Source organism: Microplitis mediator, chromosome 5, assembly GCF_029852145.1.
Source record: "Microplitis mediator isolate UGA2020A chromosome 5, iyMicMedi2.1, whole genome shotgun sequence".
NCBI lineage: Eukaryota > Metazoa > Arthropoda > Insecta > Hymenoptera > Braconidae > Microplitis > Microplitis mediator.
The window spans coordinates 22,666,392-22,685,762 of NC_079973.1; the positions used below are offsets into that span (position 1 = coordinate 22,666,392).

General features: G+C 31.4%; 1 protein-coding gene across 1 annotated transcript in view; it reads left to right on the forward strand.

Moving 5' to 3' along the window:
- The first annotated feature begins 832 nt into the window (after window positions 1-832).
- Window positions 833-19,371, forward strand: part of LOC130668783 (tyrosine-protein kinase Drl) — a 70,448-nt gene continuing 51,909 nt past the window's right edge. Inside the window, exon 1 of the mRNA XM_057471248.1 lies at window positions 833-1,269. Coding sequence (XP_057327231.1) covers window positions 1,134-1,269 — 136 coding nt within the window. The 5' untranslated portion in view covers window positions 833-1,133. The remainder of the gene's footprint in view (window positions 1,270-19,371) is intronic.

Sequence of the window (19,371 nt, forward strand, 5' to 3'; positions counted from 1 at the left end):
TTTTATTTTTATTATTTTTATTGGACCTCACGTATCTCTGGCGTACTCTTATGGATATTTATCTATAGTTTGTCTCTTTGTGTCTCTGTTCCAGTCATTAATCGCGATGCTTTTTGATTGCGCCTCTTGTTGCCAGCTGGTTCACACCCAACCGCAAGCTTTTAGCCGCGCGCCACGTGGACGTTCGGTTGTATGAAAAAAAATGAATAAAGTGAAAATAAAAAATATATACGACTGTGTGTTTTCCATACTGACGACCGTATTTTTGGTTAAATTCACTTCCGATGGCTGGCTATAAAGTTCCCACATTTATTATTATTTTTATTATTATTTACTGTCATTATTTGTTGTTTTATATTTAAATTTTTATTTAAAATTTGAATATTCATTCTCTATTGTTGAATAGATTTGATAACAGGTGAGATTTAATTACTAAAAGTAAGTTTTTACATGAAACAAATGTTGACAGAAGTTTAATAAATTACCCGGTTGAATTGATAAGGTATACAATGCAGACATGACAAACCTAGAGAGACTTATGTGGGACTAGGGTTATCCAGTAGCAGGTATATAGTAGAGTGTAGGTAGGAGTCGGAGTTGTGGTTGAGGTAGTAGGGAAGTCACGTACGCACGATTTCCGGAAATTCGTCATTTATCCGTTCATCCCCCGACCAAACTGCCCCTGGGAGCGGACTCCAGTCCGCGGGACGGTGAGTGAGACCGAAAAGAGGGTAGTTTTATATACATATATACATCACGACGCCTGCGCTAGAAGTGATACCGTCGAAAACTCCACACGCTGGGCGACGTTTCAGTTGTGTCTCGACACCGACGTCGACGACCTGTACGCAATCTCCCAGCATCCCTTTACATTTTTCTACACACGTTACTTCACCACGTGACACGTTTATATTTTTTTTATTACCAACAATCATTCTTAGACGCTGTTTTAAAAAATATATATAAGCATATATGTCTGTTTTTTTTTTTTTTTATTTAATAATGCATTGATGTTAAAACGGTGAAGATGACACGTAATTTTGGCTGGTTGATTATTTACAGTTTTAAATGCGGACGCGTAAGTGTACAGAATTAAAAAGTGCAAGAGGTGAGATCCTTTATTGGATCGGGCAATGAAGGATGTGACAATGCAGTGGAGTCCCGTTAAAATTTTTCGCCTTGGAATTTTTTTTCTTCTAGTTATTGTTGGGTGCAGTGATGGCTATCTTAATATATTTATCAGCCAATCACAAGTTATGAAATTATTAGGTAAGTTTATGTTATCATTTTTATTATTTTTCAAAATTATTTATCTTGAATAAATACTAAAAATGTTTTTGTTCCTCATCTTTTGTCTGAATGGATACAAAATAAATATTGAGATTTGTTCAAAAAAATTTGAATAATGATGACTTTTTATGGAAATTAATTAGTGATAACATTCAATGTCATTTAATTAAATAAATAATACGTTTTATGATTGACTGATATATATGTTTAATTATATAAAACATGTATTGATACGCAAAGAGTCAAAGGTAATTGAATAAAATTTAATCAGATAATAATACAACTGAATTTATTAGTTCGAAATTTAATTCATGGCATTCAATAATTAAACATAACAAGTGATGCAATTTTGTAAACGTTGTTTTAATAATAATAATAATGACAAATTATATGACAATATCAATTTATCGGATTATTTACAATGGTATCAATATTAAGGTGGAATTAATTATGATTATAGTCCATGATGATTTTTATTGATCAATTATAAATATCGATTGTAGATTTGTACGTCGAATTGTGCAAACTGTGAATACAAAATTAAATCCGGGATTCTTGTTTGTTCATCTCTTCGTTTGTTTTATTAATTTATCGTCGAGGCAAAAGGCTAGTCCGAGTTCGTCATGTAGATAAAATTTTATTTTCTTTAGTTTCCATGCCAAGTAAAAAAAAATTAAACGACTTTTTTTCTTTTTTAACGTTCACTCTATTTTTTTATTTTTAATTTTACGCTTCAACACAGTCTGATGAAATGTCAATGGCAATTGACGTGAAAATAAAATATCTTTTTTTAAAAAAAATATAAAAAATCATATATTGACCAAAGGTTATTTTTTTATAACTTTTATTCGTGTCGTACAAAGTTAAAATAATTATAATACAATAACAATTTTTTTCTATTGAACTGTAGAATTTACAACAGAATGACAAGTGGACGCAGGTAAAATGGTATTGGAAGGATGGGAGAAAAACGATTTTACGTTCCATTTGAAATAACGTTTTGGGTATCCGTCTCTACGCGCGAAAACTTTATTTTCAATAAATATCACCACCATCGTTACCACAACTGCCAAATGTATGTGTCACGGGTCAACTTCCGCCGCAGTGCGAAAAAAATTTTTTTTTCCTCAATTTTGTCATCGCTATTTCTCATTTTCATTTTTGCGTCTGTTTTTTCGTCCATTTAATTTTCAAAAATAAAATACTTTTCACTTTTCAAAAACAGACTTAAATTTGTGTTAAGTTGCAAATTACTCAATCACACAAATAAATGCTATGACAATAAAGTTAGTAGACATTTAACAATATTTGGATTCTTTTAACAAAAAAACGAATATTAAAAAAAATATTTTGAAAAATTGCACCTATAGTTTATTAAATTTTCTGTATGTGCATTTTTTTAGAAATATATTTTTTTTACTATTTATCTGTTAAAAAAAAATTTATTTAAATTTCAAATGTCTGCTAACTTTAGTGTTATAGAAATGCTCAGTTATCATTGTTATTTTTTTTTTTTACGTAAAAAAAAGTTTGAGTACATAAACAATAATCAAGTAAAATTTAAAAAAATGAGCGGATGAAAAATATTTTAATATCAAGAGCGACTAAAAAAAATTTTTACTTTATATATAAAAATAAGTTGCAACAATACGTAACAGCTATTGAAGTTTCCATGAATATATGAAAATACATTAAAAAGTTTATAAAATTATCGAGAAAAAAAAAAATGTACAACATTGTTGAGATAGAAGTACTTTGCTGTCGGAAGTGGTAGCGACTGCAACAGAGTGTATATAAGTAGAGCGCGTGATATGAGCAAAACAGCCAACAGTTACTCGACTATATAATATAATAATAATAAAATATACAAACATGTAGATGTAAGTGTTGATGTACACATATATACATGTTCATATAACACAGTGCATAAAGTAGTGTATGTATATTTTACTTTACGAGGTAATAATTCATAGTTAAATGTATGTAGGTACACACAGGGCGGGGACTTAAAGCGACGAGAGCTATTCATTAAATGAAAACAAAATATCGTTATTGAAATAGCACGTGCCGACACACCCTAAACTAAACTCGTCATCTTTTTATTATTACTCGTTTTTTTTTAATCCTGAATTTTAGCCGCAAATGTAAAAGCAGATACCGCGAATTGAATCCATCAGAGTAATGAAATATTTTAGTGAGCAAAAAAAAATTTAACTTTCATAAAACATTGTTTTTTATCATTAACTATGTAGAGATGTAATGTGAGCTTTTGCAAAGAAATTGGGTTCGCGGTGACGTGGATGTGGAGGAAAAGGTTTAGGGGTTTCATCGAAGCTATCAAAGAGTAGAAAGCAGTTCAATTTCCGGATTGGATTGAGCTAACAGGTTACAAGTTAAAGAGCGGGGAAATGAATTTTGAAACAAAAGTTTTCCACGACTTGTGTTTCGTGTCTCTTGCAAGCGCGAGTAACTCTGATCTCTGGAGATGAGGAGAATTGAAAACTGAACAATAAAGTTTATATTGAGTTTCAATTATAATTTTTTGTTTGTTTGCTTTGTTTTCTGATACCTAATTTTAGTAATTGACTAATTACTTGGAAGCCAATGGATTGGGTGTAGATAGAAGTTATAGTAAATGAAAGCCTTTTTGATGCAGTTATCATGATAGATTTTAATATTTTTAAGTAACTGACTACTTAGTAATTTGGCAGGTATATGTCCTTAGCTTAATTTAAAGAAAGTCATTCGTCCGAAGAACGTCTCGTTACTAAACTCTAGGTCAAAATCTCAAAGACTGAGCGAGTTTTGGAGAGTATATATATATAGAGTACACAGCCAAGCCTGTGGAGTCTCTCTTGGAAGTCACTTAACTTAGATTGCACTGGTGAAATGACTTTACTTCCATGGAAAGTTCTTTCTCCATGGATCGTGAGCCACGCCGGCATAGAATGGATCTGCCATATATACGTTCTCGTAATTCACAGACGAATAATAATAACAATAATAAAAAGTATAAAATGAGGCATCTTTAATGTAGCGCCGCAATGTAAATAATATTAGTTATAGTGTATATATATAGGATTTAAAATGGTTCTTGAGTAAAAATTGCTTCTTTTCAACGTATTAATTGGAACTATTCAAAGTAAAATTGCGGCCAAGTGTCCCTCGAGTTTTTTTCTCAACTTTTAAACTCTTCAACTCTTTCAGTCTCATAATAATATTATTTAAATTTTTTATTTCATTGCCATTACGATTAAATTTACTTTTAATATCGTATTTAATAATTACCACCGTTAGCTCAGATATTAATTAACTTTATCATAAAAAAAGTTTATAGTTATTATTACTGTTATATAATGGCATGTTTGAAATTCAGTAATTGCATTTAGTGGTTAACTCGATGAATGATGTGGTAATTCTGATTCTAAAACCAATTAGTAACACCACAATTATTTAGAGTACTTTGAGTTATCATGTAGATATTCGAATTACAGATTATTATTACAGCGGTAATAAATCAAATTAATATTAATTTAAATCAAATTAAATTACAATCTATTGGGCTCTGGAATAGCAGAGTGTATTTATAAAACTAAAACCAAAAATACCCTATCGAAAATTGAGTGCAATATTTGCATTGGAACACGTGAATTCATTTTAAAAAAATGATGTGTCTCTCAGGTTTTAAATTTTTTCTCTTGTGTGTAGTGAGAAAAAAAATCTATTTGACGGCGAGTGTTGGGCGACAGCACTTGGTGAAAGTTGAATTGATTTTTCATTTGCTTTGGGAGCAAATCATGAAACGTTGGACTCGCGTCACTATTTGCTCTGTCTGGATGGACACAGTACCAGGGTTCAAGTGCGACGCTCTCTCGATGTGACTAGAGGCTGACTAGACTAGACGATGGAACTTGTGCCATCAGTACTATTATACACACAAAGAGGCGGTAACAAGTAAAAGAGAACCGTCGACATCAGAGTTAAAAGCCAAATCAAAGCTAAAATTACAGTTCTCCTACTGAGACATTCTCTTGCTATATAAATGTATACTTTGCCAACAGACATTGTTATAAGTGTCCACACTTAATTAATAAATAAAAATGTATCTAAAGAACGGAACGTTTTTCACGCAACGAAAATTAAAAATTTGTGTAATTTGACTGCTGAAGGGGTAGTTAGGAGTGGCCTACAATTTCCAGCTGACATATTAGCGCGCATGCGAGAGATTTCAAAAATTTAGATCCAGCAGATTTTTTACTTTTCGTTTTGTTTTTTATTTTCGTTTCACGAAAAATGTTCGGATCTTCAGGTACATAAATAAAAAGCATTCAGAAAATCGAATAATCAAAACCTTGAACGCTCATGTAATATTTTTTCAAGTCAATTTACTTTTTAAGTACAAAGTAAATTGACTAGCGGTGCTACTTATCGGTCTACATTCGGAGTAAATTAACTCCGATTTGAGTATGAGTGTGTGAGTATAAATGTTTTAGGACAAATCCTGACCATTAATAGACATCTGTCATTTTTTTTTGCATTCGAGATTCAATTCGACTTCTGATGCTTCAAAAATAAAACGACTTTTTTTTTAGCGCCGCTTAACACCGGAAAAAATTTTAACACTGATAACCTTCACACCGGGATCGCGTGGACTTACACCAGTTTTTTTTACAGTATATGTAAAATTTTTTATCACCGTTAATAAATAAGGTTTTAGATTTACGATTGAAATGACGTTGAAATAGTGGTCGTAAATTAATGATCCGTAGTTGTGTCCTCGTGTCAATCCCATGACGGATGTCCCGATCAATTTATTACCGGTGGATTATGTTGAAATATAGGAGTCATGAGACATAACTCGATAGGAAAGCAGACATTTGTTGTGAGTATTGAATATATAATATATGATCAGGTGCTTGTATATATATTTATACATGTGTATATGTATGTATGGATATTTGTAGTTATGTAAAGAGGTGGTCGGTGGATGAGCAGGATAACCGACAGCAGTGGGCTCTGGACAAATGTCCAGGAGGCCATAAACCACGCCGGTTTACGTTATCACCCGAGCGGATCTCCCTAGTCGACGAACTACTGCAATTTGGCTAACTCACCACCTCCGACGTGTGTTTGTCGGTTAAATTTATCGTCTCCTGTTACACTTTTTCATAAAAAATTTTAATCTTTCATATTATAATTACATCTATACCTTTATCTCTTCATTTATTTTCATCAATTCTTGTTTGGATTTTTAAAAGTTATTTATTTTAATCATAATTATAATTATTTTCATATTTATTTTATTTAAAAGCTTTTGCTACCAAAAAAATAATGTTAATAAAATTCCATTGTCTTTAATACTTAATATATTTTTTTAAGAAGTTGTGAATACGAAACGAAAGCCAAGAGTTATATATGCATATAATATGTATATATATATATAATGTACTGTAAGTCGAGTATTCACGAGCTCGTTAATTATTCATTCGGCTTTGGAGCCGAGTAAAATGGGGATAAATAATAAATGTCTCCATCGCAAGCTTTTCTTCCCTTCTGGGAACCCCGGAAACTCTAAAAACCTGGGAAGGTCGAGATCTTTGCTGTTGTTGTTGTTGTTGTTGCTGTTGTTGTTGCCCCGCCTCTTGTACTTTATTATTATGCTATTTCCGTTTTATTAAATATTTATTTTGTTCCCTGTTACTATAAATAACATTGAAACATTTTTTTAAATTCATTTGAATATTTGCTATGGATTATCGTCGGTAAATTAATGCATAACTTTTTATAGATCGAGAGAATGTGGAATGCAGCGAATGCATATATGCGATGCGATTTGTCGAGCGAAAGTACCAGGTAGATTTCGGGGGAATTGATTCGCGTTAGTGCCCATCATAGCATATCAATTATCGATTGCTCGAACGCTTCATCGTAAAAGCGATTCGATACCGAATAAATCAACAGCAACAGCAACAGCACTTGCAACAGTAAGCAACGAGAACACGAGTGCACTAACGGCTCTCGTTTGCTCTGAAATTGATATACAAAATGACGCGTATATTGAGTTAACGATTTTGATATGCTGCTATGTCATATCAAATATATATATATTAGGGTGGGCCAAAAAAAACTTGTAATTTTTTTTTTTTTAGCTACTACGAAAAAATTGTTCAAGATGACGAAAAAAAAATCCTGGTAAAGTTTCATCCCTTAATATTAATATTAAGAGGTCGCTCATTGTGATTTTTGATTTCCCATTTAAATAACATGGAAAAAAAAATTTTTTTAGTTTGGAATTTTCTACCTCGGCAATGGCTCATTGTACGGATAAGCCCAGCATATAGTTTTGTAGGGAATTTAACGCTCTACAAAAAAAGTCTCTTATCATTTTTGGATAAATCCATCTGTTCAAAAGTTATTGGAGCTCGAAGTCAAGTTAGAATAAATTTCGAGATTTTTTTACTTTTTCGGCGAAACTATCGGACTTATCATAAAATGTTATCGACACTTTTTTGTAGACAATTTTATTTCCTACAAATTATTGTTGATAAATTTTTTTCAAATTCTGCATTGTTTTCGAGTTATTTCCTTTTAAATTCCAAGCTCCTATAAAAATAGTGTTCTGATCGACTTTAAGAGCTTGGCATTAAAATAGAAATAACTAGAAAACAATGCAGAATTTGGAAAAAATTTGTCAACAATAATTTGTAGGAAATAAAATTGTCTACAAAAAAGTATCAATAACATTTTATGATAAGTCCGATAGTTTCGCCGAAAAAGTAAAAAAATCTCGAAATTTATTCTAACTTGACTTCGAGCTCCAATAACTTTTGAACATATGGATTTATCCAAAAATGATAAGAGACTTTTTTTGTAGAGCGTTAAATTCCCTACAAAAATATATGCTGGGCTTATTCGTACAATGAGCCATTGCCGAGGTAGAAAATTCCAAACTAAAAAAATTTTTCTTTCCATGTTATTTAAATGGGAAATCAAAAATCACAATGAGCGACCTCTTAATATTAATATTAAGGGCTGAAACTTTACCAGGGTTTTTTTTACGTCATCTTGAACAATTTTTTCGTAGTAGCTAAAAAAAAAAAAATTACAAGTTTTTTTTGGCCCACCCTAATATATATATATATATATATATATATATATATATATATATATAGGGGAGGAAAGGGCAAAACGGGGTACTTAAGGAAATACCAAGTTTTCGAGGACTCAAATACACTAAATATTTTTTTTTTTAATGATATTCAAAGTAAATAGAAACAATTTTTCAGTTTTGCGGTCAAAACGGGGTACCCTTTAAAAAAGATAAAAAAAAATTTCTGTATTTTAAATGAATTGGATTAAGTTAAATTTTTTTGTAAGTAATTTACATGAAGAAAAATTATATTTTACATGATTATTAGATGCAAAGAAAGAAAAAAAAATTTTTAATAGTTACCATAAAACAAATGTTATTAATATTTTTCAACTGACAATTTATTTTTGAAAAATTTTGACAATAAAAATTTAAAATAACACTCAATTATATTTACAAAAGTGATTTTGGAATGTTTAAAAACCATTTAAAATATAAAATTATGGGGGTACTCCGTTTTGCCTACCCTATCCCCTTTTGCCTATGATATAATTTTTTTTGAAATTAAGAAAAAAATTTTAAATCGAAAAATTCTTCATTAATTTTTTATCAATTCCATAAGTACATAAGTCGTTAGTCATATTAACTCTAATTTTTTTTTTTTAAATCAACGATATTTTGGCTGCCCAATTTCAAAACACAGTAAGGGACAAATTTTTCAAAATTGTTTTTTTGCTCACAGGATACTATTCGAATTATAGGATGTCGCTGCAGTGCAAGAGACACTAAAAAACACGGGAATACTGAAGGGTTAATAAAATTTATCAAAAAAAAAAATTAGTACTTTCTATTTTAGGCCACAAAATTGACTCATAATATTTATAAATCAATGCGAAATGTACCATAAATTTTAATTTAACTACAATAATTATTTTATTCCGACTTTAATTGATCAGATAATAAAATATTTGATGTAACATTCACCATTTAAAAAAACGTTATTCTGTGACATTAAAAATTAACGAACCGAGAATTAAATAAAACGTTTAAATATTCAGTTATTGATTAAACTATTTGAGTAGTTGATGAAAATATATTTAAAAGCTCGACTGGTTGTAAACCAAGTTGTTGATGCAGAGCGTTTTATTCACTTGGGGATGCAAATGCTCGACAATTACAGGTGTAACGATGCGCGGTTACGCCGATGATAACTCGAGTACTCCCGCAACCGCGAGAAACGTCTGCATAATATCTGTTTAATGCAAATCACATTTCAGAGTTGAGTTTCTTGTCCCGTGACGGCATAAACTACTTTCTCTTCTTTTTTCAAATTCATTCACTAAGTATCTCGTTAACTTTCTTAGTCATAAAATTTTTTCCTTAATTATTATCCAGTGATATTTTTTTTTAAATGTTGTGTTTTTGTAAAACTTGTTAACAGATTTAAAAAATAATTCGAAGATTTTCTTATTTATTTTTATTGGTAATTAAAATATATTTGATATGTCAGTCATTTATTCTTATATCAAATATTTTTTTAAATTTTTGATGGTCGAATTGATCGGAAAAATACAATAGAAATAAGGAAAAAATTTTGATTTAAAAGGATGTCCAGAATTGGAAAGTCCAAAAAATCGTTTTTTTTTTTTTTCTTTTATTGCTTAAAGATAGATAAACTATCGAAAAATATATTTACAAAGTATCAGAGGCCAATTCTGAATATTTCCAAAAATATGAAGTAAAAAGCAGAGAAGTGTCGAGCAGAAGGGCGAGCGCTTCCCGCTCTCCGACTTTCTATTCAAAATTTCGTAGCTGCAAAAGGTTGAAGGGTCTTTCAATACAATACTTATAATCTATACAAGCGTTGAGTTGAATCCTAATGTGGCTTTACTTGTGGAAGTGTTATAGGAACATAAAACAGCTGATTAGTAGATCATTTGCGTGAGTAACTAAAAATTAATATTTATTCCTATTGAAACTCAAGTGCATTTTCTACATTTTTTATTTTCACGATCTCTTTTAATTACTACGTGTGATAACTAAAAAACTAAACGACCTATTGAATCAAACCGAAGTTTTTTTTTCTACAGTATTGAATTCTCTTCTGAGTGAAACACAAAAGTTGATCGAAAAATCTATTTAAATGATTGTTATGGCTCCTCAGTGTTTCTTTTTCCAACCCAAAAAATCTCAAGATCGCGATATTTTCGGCTTTTTTCTAGTTCACCAAAAAAAAATATGTAACAATTTACCGCTATTTAGGTTCTTTTGTTTCAGTCTAGAATTACGAGCTGGATCTTTCTTGCCGATTTAAGACTGCAGCGGCAAGACGCTCATAAAATAGACTAATAAATCTTCTATAATTCATTATTTCAATTCAAAAAAAAATTTTTTATATACTTTCAATATATACAGGAATATACCTCAATATTCAATGGGTAGATTTATTTTTTCCCTTCGAGAAAAATCGCGAAAAAACAGTGTTTTGGAACCTTCTAATTAAGAACACCCTCTTAATTAAAATGCAATTACTCAAGGGATTGCGCACCTAAGTGCATATACAAGAAAGAAAAATTAATACAAATTTAAAATATTATATATTTTCACATTATCCATTTTCATTCATTAATTTATTTTGTTTATTTATCGTTGTATGTATCTTCAACTCCCGACGGCCTGTGTCTGCTTGAAATGATAATTTAAAATATTTTTTTTATTTCTGTTTTTTTTTTTTTCACTATTTATTCACTGCGCACGGAAGAGTTAATAAATATTGAGTAGTCTGCGTGCCGTGGAAAAGCAAAGCTTCAATCATCTTCATCGTCATCTGCTTCGTTTTTCGATGGCTCTATCTCTCATCATCCTCATCCTCATCCTCATCCTCGCATTCTCATCCCGTTCACTGCTGAGTCTGCTCCTCCTTGTGATCGTTCGCTCTCGCACTACACTATAATACTGTATAACGGAAAGTTTTGTCGTTTGGGTTAGAAATAAAAAAGAAAAAAAATGATGATAATAATAATAAATAAATAAGGGAGGCGAAGAGAAGAAGAATGAGAAAAAAATAACCCCGCGAGTTTCAATAAAAAAATTCCTTCTTAAACGCGATATCGATGCGACCAAGTACGCTGCGTGATTGCCAACGAATTTCTAATTAAGAAATCTATATAGATATATTTATATATACCGAAGACTGGGATGAAGTGGGCACTTCAACAAAATAATGCTTGGAATTTTTTTTTTGTTGTTTTTTCATAAAGAAATAAAAATAAAATATAATGTAAATGAAAATTCGAATTTACTTTTTTTTTGTTAACATTAGATTTTCATTTGTGCACTTAAATTTTCAATCAAGCCAGAAAATTTCGCGCATTATTGAAAAAATAAGAAAAAACATCACTGAGAGTATATCGAAAAAAAAAAAAAAATTGTTGAGTAAAGTGGAAGATCGAAGGCAACGTAATCGAGTTTGCCTGGCGCTAAAATCGCTGAACGAGAGTACGAGCAAGAGCTAAAGTAATAGCAAGGTATAGCAGTATATATAGATAGACATGAAGCAGATACTCTGTCTTTAAAGTCTCACTAAGTATCCGTAATAAGTCCGCGAGGAGTGAAATATCAGATAGTATAAATAGCTAAGGGCGTAGGCTTGATCCTTCGCTCTCAAGACTGATCTCAACAATCTTGAATTTCACCTTTAATTATTAAATAATTCATTTATTAAGTACTCATTCAAGCTTTAAGTTGTTACCTAAAAAGTTTAAAACTAGAATAAATAAACAGTCCTCTTTAAAAATGAATTAGTGAAATTCACTGCGAATTAGTGAATATGCACTGGGGTTCAGCTATAAGTATACCACTGGTTGAAACAGTGTGGAGCTGATAGAGAAATAGTGATTATCCTCTGATTCGCAGTAAATTTCGCTAATTTATTTTTAGAGTCTATAGCAGGTGTGCATAAGCTGTATTCTGATGAGATCTAAATGTACGCCAAATAGAAACTGTCTAGCATAACATCTATGAAATTTAAATTTATATAAATATGTTCTATGAAACTATGCAGTTTCAACATGAATTAGAGGCGTATAGTGTCTGTCTTGTAATTGTACAATAGTGTTAGACGTGTTGTGTTATAATTCATGCACAAAAAAAGTGGTAATATTTCCCATCCTAACGAAGTAAATTCCCTAAGGTAACGAACGCAAGGCTGAAAATTTGTTAGGCCGAAAAATGGCCGATAACTAGGCCTAAAAAATAACGAAAATAGGCTGACTTCATTGATCAGTCAATTTTCAGCCTGTTTATTAAGAACAATAAGATTTCGACGTGTTTTCAGCCAAATTTTGCCTTCGTCCAAGACAATTCTACAGCTTCAGCGAAATTTCGGTCAAACTTAGGCCTCTTTGAATAAAATTCTATGGTTCTGGCATGATTTTGACCAAATGTTTTTACCCGAGTGTTTCTATCTTTATATTTGAAAGATTCTCATTCTCTTATGTTAACTTTTCTTATCGGAGATGGTAACCATTTTTATTCGAGATGATAATTTCCTAATGCAAGATGGTTATCATTGTTTTAACACCGTTTTAACAGATCAGAACACCGCATAAAATACATATGACATAAAATGAATAATATTTAATACTGTAAATATATATATCACTCAAGCCCGGAGTTTTTATCATTCATATATCTTTCTTCACTTAATATCACACATTTAAATATACAAATATTTCGTCGTCTGAGCCGTTAATTTAATTCTATTCGCATTTTCTTACAGCGAGACTCGGTAATCCTGAAGTATTTTTCTCATGCTAGCAACTCTTTTCTTATTTCCCAGCTCATCTCCGACGTTTCATTTTCTCAATTCTTCTATTCATACCTTCAACTTAACATTTTACATTCCAAGAAATCAGATAAGTCTCGGAAATCTTAAAAAGAATATCTTTATACTTCAAGTGCCATTATAACATCTTATTAAATAATGTCGCAATTACTTTTTTCGTCTCCTTTCAATTATTTTTCTCTCTACATTCAACCAAACAAGTCAACCACCCAAGTAAATAAATGAGCCGAGCCTGTATTCTATAATAAGCAACCGCGATTATTTCACTTGGAAAAATTTATAAAACTACGTCATGTCAAGTCTATTTAATCTATTTCATTGTTTTTAAATATTTCACAAGATTTAAAAATACTCGAGTATTTTTTATCAACTACTTGTTTCATGCAGTTCTTCATTTCCTTTACAACCCATCATTAATTATTTCTCTAATTAATTACATTCATAAACATTTATCTATCAGTCTGTAAGCGCCTTTGAATGTAATCAGACCACGATACGATTTTTCTCACTGTCAATACCCTCGGGTATTATTCGCTAATTCAATTACACTCGTATTTCCCTTTTTACAGAACGCACTTCCGATACCACAAGTTTCTCGAACCATTGGTTTTATTTTTTTTTTTACTTCCATTCGTTTATACGCGTTTTCTCTTAACTGGCAATAATGTAAGGTAAAAATAAAAGAGTATAAACAATTGCTGGAAAAACAAGCATCTGTAGATTTTACTCCCTTTGTACCCATTTCACCCATTTTATTTTTTATCTGACTATTTTTATATCCGCTGTAACAACGTTTGTTTCCGACTGTTATTACCAGCTCATAAAAGCCACTTTAATAGAACGTGTATACGTTAAATTAAAAAAAAATTCATGTCATTAAAAAAATAAAAAATTTTTCTTATTTTTTTTCTGTTTTTTAAATTGTCGTATTATAATTTTTATTTCATCTCTAACTGCATGTTATCTGTTAAAATGAGTGTAATAATGAACTTTAATTCCAGGTTATCATAAAAAAAATTCACTCTGTATACATTTGAAAGATAAAAACCAAGAATTCTTTTATATTTAGTGATGGTGTAATTACAAGAATAATTTTTTGTGAGAAATAAAAGTGTAGTAAAGAAGGGATGTTGGATATTGTTGTTGGCAGAAGTGTTAGAGGACGAGGGAAAATATTCAGTTGTTTGAATCGTGTGGGACAAACAATCGTAGGTGTCGGGTGCAATTGTCGTTACTGACTGTCAAGCAATACCACAGTAGTACACGTTAACGAGTTGTATGAACTAGTATATATATATATATGTATATATATATATATGTGTGTGTGTGCAAAAGTGTCTATGGTTGTGAACGTTTGTTAGCTAGTGAAAGAACAGACCGATGATAATTAGCGCAACCCTGGCTACAGTTTCGTTTTGTGTCGCTGTCGTCGCAGTTTAACTTTCTGCCACCCTTTTGATTCAACGGTTTTTCATTTTATTTTTACAGTACCTTTTTTATAGATAATTTTATTTCATTAGTTTTTTTTTATGTTATTTATTTCTTTTTCTCGTCCATGGGCTTTTCTGACACTTCAATGGCATTCAACGGCGATTGATTTACGTCGAACGTGTCAATTGTTCGCTGCACAATTGTTCAATGTATGCTTAAATATATATATATATATACTTGTCATAAAGCTTCAATGCCATAAGCAGAAAATGTTTTTTTTATTTTTTTAACTTCAATTTTATTTTCGCGTTGAATTTTTTTTCATCTCGCAGTGTATGATTGATTGAAAAGGAATATATAAAATAAATTTCACTATTTAGATTCAATTCGAAAATATTTTTGTCGTGAAAAAAAAAATAGACTGTTCGAGTTTTATTTAAAAATTTGCAATAAAAATTTTATAAATGAAATTTTCAATAAAAATTAATTATCAAAATCCAATTCGATGAGAGAATAATTTCTTCTTTAGTATTAAAATATAGATAATTAACTGGAGACGATAATGATAATATAAGCTGGGATATTAATTACTTTTTTGTAACGAATAATAGCGGTTTTGCGTACACGGTGAGCATTAATTAATTAAGCTGGAGTACATTATTAACAAACAACAAACAAGTGTCACCATAAACACAGAAGACCCGAGAGGAGTGAGAGAGCTGGTAAAATTGTGTTGATGATTAAAAGCTCGCCGGGATAATTGAATATTAAGAACTCCGCTTGACAAAGTAGTACCTCTCCATTGTCTATCTTTTACTCTAGTCTCCACTCTCTTTCTCAATCTACCGTTGGTTTATCTCGTACAAGAAGGGTAGCTCACCAGAATCGCGAACTGGAAACGGGTTGATTTTAATTAAAGACAAACATCATCTTTCTACAACTCACGGGCGCTTCCAGCTGAACCGCTTCGTGAAAACAATACGTTCTACTTGCTCCTTTTTGAGATTCTCAACTCTCTCTTCTTCCTGATCTTCTCTTCTCTTCTCAACCTCTTCCATCATTTTACTATTTACTCAGCTTAGAATAAAATGAAATAAAATAAAAAAAAAACGTTAATCTATAAAAAATCTAGTTCATGTGCAGTCTTTATAACAAAACTCGAGGCTGGAATTTTCTGTGTACCGAAGAAAAAGGCTTTAAAATTTATTGCAGAAGACCCAAATTAGTGAGACAAAAAACCACCTCGAGACTTTTTACGGTGACAATAACTTAGACCGGAAAATAAAAATATAAAAATATCATAGACAAAGGTACTTTTTAAAATAATTTACAGCAGTATCAAGGCACTATACTGTGAATTTTATCTCTTTCGGCGGTACTTTGTAGAGTGTGTGTATAGAAACTCTTCAACACTCGATATCAAGACTCAAAGGGGTCATGAGTGGAAGCAAAATGTAGAGGAAAATAAAGGGAAAAAAATGTTTACTTGCTTTGCTAAATGCAACAAATGAGTCATGAGTGTCCTCGCAGATTGTAACTGTCTTATGTTTACAGTTGAAAAGAAAAATAAATAGAAGCAATGCTCGAAATTAATTGGTGAACTGGGTAAACTTGTTTCTGATCGAACGTGATAAACGATTTTTCTACTGGCGCTATTTTTTATACGGTACCTTTCGTGTTACGTAAACTCCTCACGTACCCACTGTGTCGTAAAGACAAATAATCCTATCTCTTTCTCCATCTTACTTTTACTCTTTTACTATTTTTATTTTATTTTTTTTATTTTATTTTATACTGTAAAATAAAAAAATATCTGCAACTAATGAAAGTGGGACGTCGGACAAAGAGATTTATAGACAAAAGCTTTTGTGCGGTGGTATTTTTTGTTTTATTATTTTAAATGATAAAAATAAATATAAAGTCCATATAAAGGGAATTTCACATACACCGAGATATGTATAAATAAATATGAAATTAAACGAATTGTTTTTTTTTTTTGTGAATGAGAGAAATTAAATTGGACGATTCAATTTCAAGTTCAACGGAGCGAATAAAAAATTGCCGGATGGAAAAATTTTCAGTAACTTTGTATCCTTCTGTGCTGTATATATATGTATATTTGTATGTATATGTGTTGTATATAAAATAGTATAAATAAAAGGTAAAAGTTGCGTCGAGTTTCCCTAAAATTTTCCATCCTTCGATATCGCAAGTGACAGAGAGTGTGCCCGGAGTAAAGTAGCCCGCAGAGCCGCATCGAATCTCGTCCCTAGACAGGATGTTCTCCCGCAGGATGTTGTATCCTTAATGTATTTACCTTGGCTTCTAACCCCGATCGAACTACCGCTGCTGGCTCTTTTGATAGCCCCCACGGCCTTACGATCTCAAGCTCACTACACTACTCTTTGCCTCACTTACACACTCACTTACTCCCTTACTACCTCACTCCCTCACTTCCTCACTCGCTCACTTACTTACTATACAATCTCGTAGATTGTGTTTAGTGTGTCGTCGACACACGCCAAAGGGAGTAGTTTTGCCGATGTCGTAAAGATCCGTTTAGCCTTTACCGAGGGATTAGAGAGATACTTGCTCTATAAAGGGAATATAGACAATATGTTTGTATATACAATAATCAAGTGTTTAAGTTTACCATTGATTAAAACTTTAATTCAAATTATAATTATAAAACAACATAAATTATAAGCAATAGACAATCTAATTACGAGTATAAATACACGGAGAGAATTTTATAGTAAAAGTTACCATCAATTTATAGTACAATTTTTAAACTGAATTCTATGATTGATAATATCATTTAAATTATTAAATAAACAATCTGAATGGTAGTATCTACCATCTATATGGTAAAGTTTACAATTATTTATGATAACCAGAAATTATAACTGTTATTATCTTAAATAATTACTACTATTATAAAAAATCGTAATTCTTAACAACCTGATGGTAATGGTTACTATCAGCCAAAATAATGATGACCATCTAAGCTAATAAAAAATTAAAATATAAACGTTATAGTCTGACGCTTGTCTATGTGTAATTTGTTTAACTGGGGAAGTGATTAATTTCACACACACACACACACACACACACACACACACACACACACACACACACACACACACGCACACACACACACACACATACACATGCGTACATATACCTACGCACGTACACATGCACACACTCACGCGAGCACACTCATGCACACACACATTCTTAGTTAAGAATTTTTACAACTTTAAATGATAAGAGTTATCATCTTCTATTGTAACAATTATAATTTTTAATAAATACAATTAGCATCTTCGATAGTAACCGTTACCATCATCAATTGTAACTGTTATCATTTTCAATAGTAATACTAATTATTTTACCGGTGAAAAATTTTATTACTATTTTCGATAGTTAAAATTACAATTTTTGTATTGTAGATACAATAATTAATTTCTCTCCGTGTAGTATCCATAAAGTTTATCAAACAAGTATTTAAGATGTTTAAGAAAAGTTTATCCGGGTTGTGTTGTTTCCAAATTGAAATAAAAGTGTCAGGCAACAGTTTGAGAAAGTTTAGTCTGTCGTTTTAGAGCTCAACTCTACTGCCAGAGAAGGCATCGTAGTGTGGCGCATTATAGCTTGAAGCCACGTGTGTACATCGTCTTCGAATTAGTGAAATCCCTCGATGCTAATTTCAGCTCATTAGCATGTCGCATAGTGCGCCAAGGAAATTTTACCAAAGTTTCACATCCCAATGTCGTGGAGGTGTGTCTTGAATAGACACGAGTTTGGGTAGTCAGCTAAAGATAAAGACAAAGACAGAGTTTGAATTTGCTTATGGGTGTGAAACGTACTTGGGCTAGTGGTGTGGCCGTATTATTGGGGTGTGCTTGTGCGCAAGATTATGTTTAAGGAGTTCTATGTACTCTATAGTATATAATAATAATAACAATAGTCATAGTAGTAGTAGTAGTAGTAGTTGGTACTGGCATTAACAGTTGGCGTCGTCTGGTTCTGGCAGGAACTCTTCATACGCTAGACACGATTTTCTACTTAGCAGTGGAGCCACATCCAGCACGTGGAGCCGATGATGGCATGACGTCCGACACCAAATACCTATCTATATAGGATGGACCCGGTTATATTGATAAAAAAAGATAAAATAGCAGGAGGAATAAAGAAAAAATGAATGAAAGGAAGGAAGAAAGAAAGAAGAAAATATTCCCGTGAGACTCGTTGAATAAGAGCGATCGGAACTATTATATATACTTGAGAGCAGTAGGTAGATAATATGCTTTCTTTAATGGCTTTCCGCTGCAGCACTTTGGTTTTGTAAAGTAGTAAGGGTGACCTTCGTAACCCTGCCATCTTTATACTTGACGGCTGTTCACCAACCTCTTGGGTACTTCTGCGGATGATCGATCCAATGCACGAGACACAATCCCATTGATTTATTTCTACGCTATAAAGGACCATTATCCCAATATTTGTGTTACTAAAATGTTTATCATTCGATTTACTACTGAAATACAGACACTGTAAACAAAATTGATCTACAGAGCAAATAAATTATTTTTAAAATAATAATTATTAAAATTATTAAATAAACAAAATCATTCCGGCTGATAAATCGCGTCCCTAATACCAAAAAGGCATATAATTTTTTTTTAATTCACCTATCGCTTCAAAGTGACGA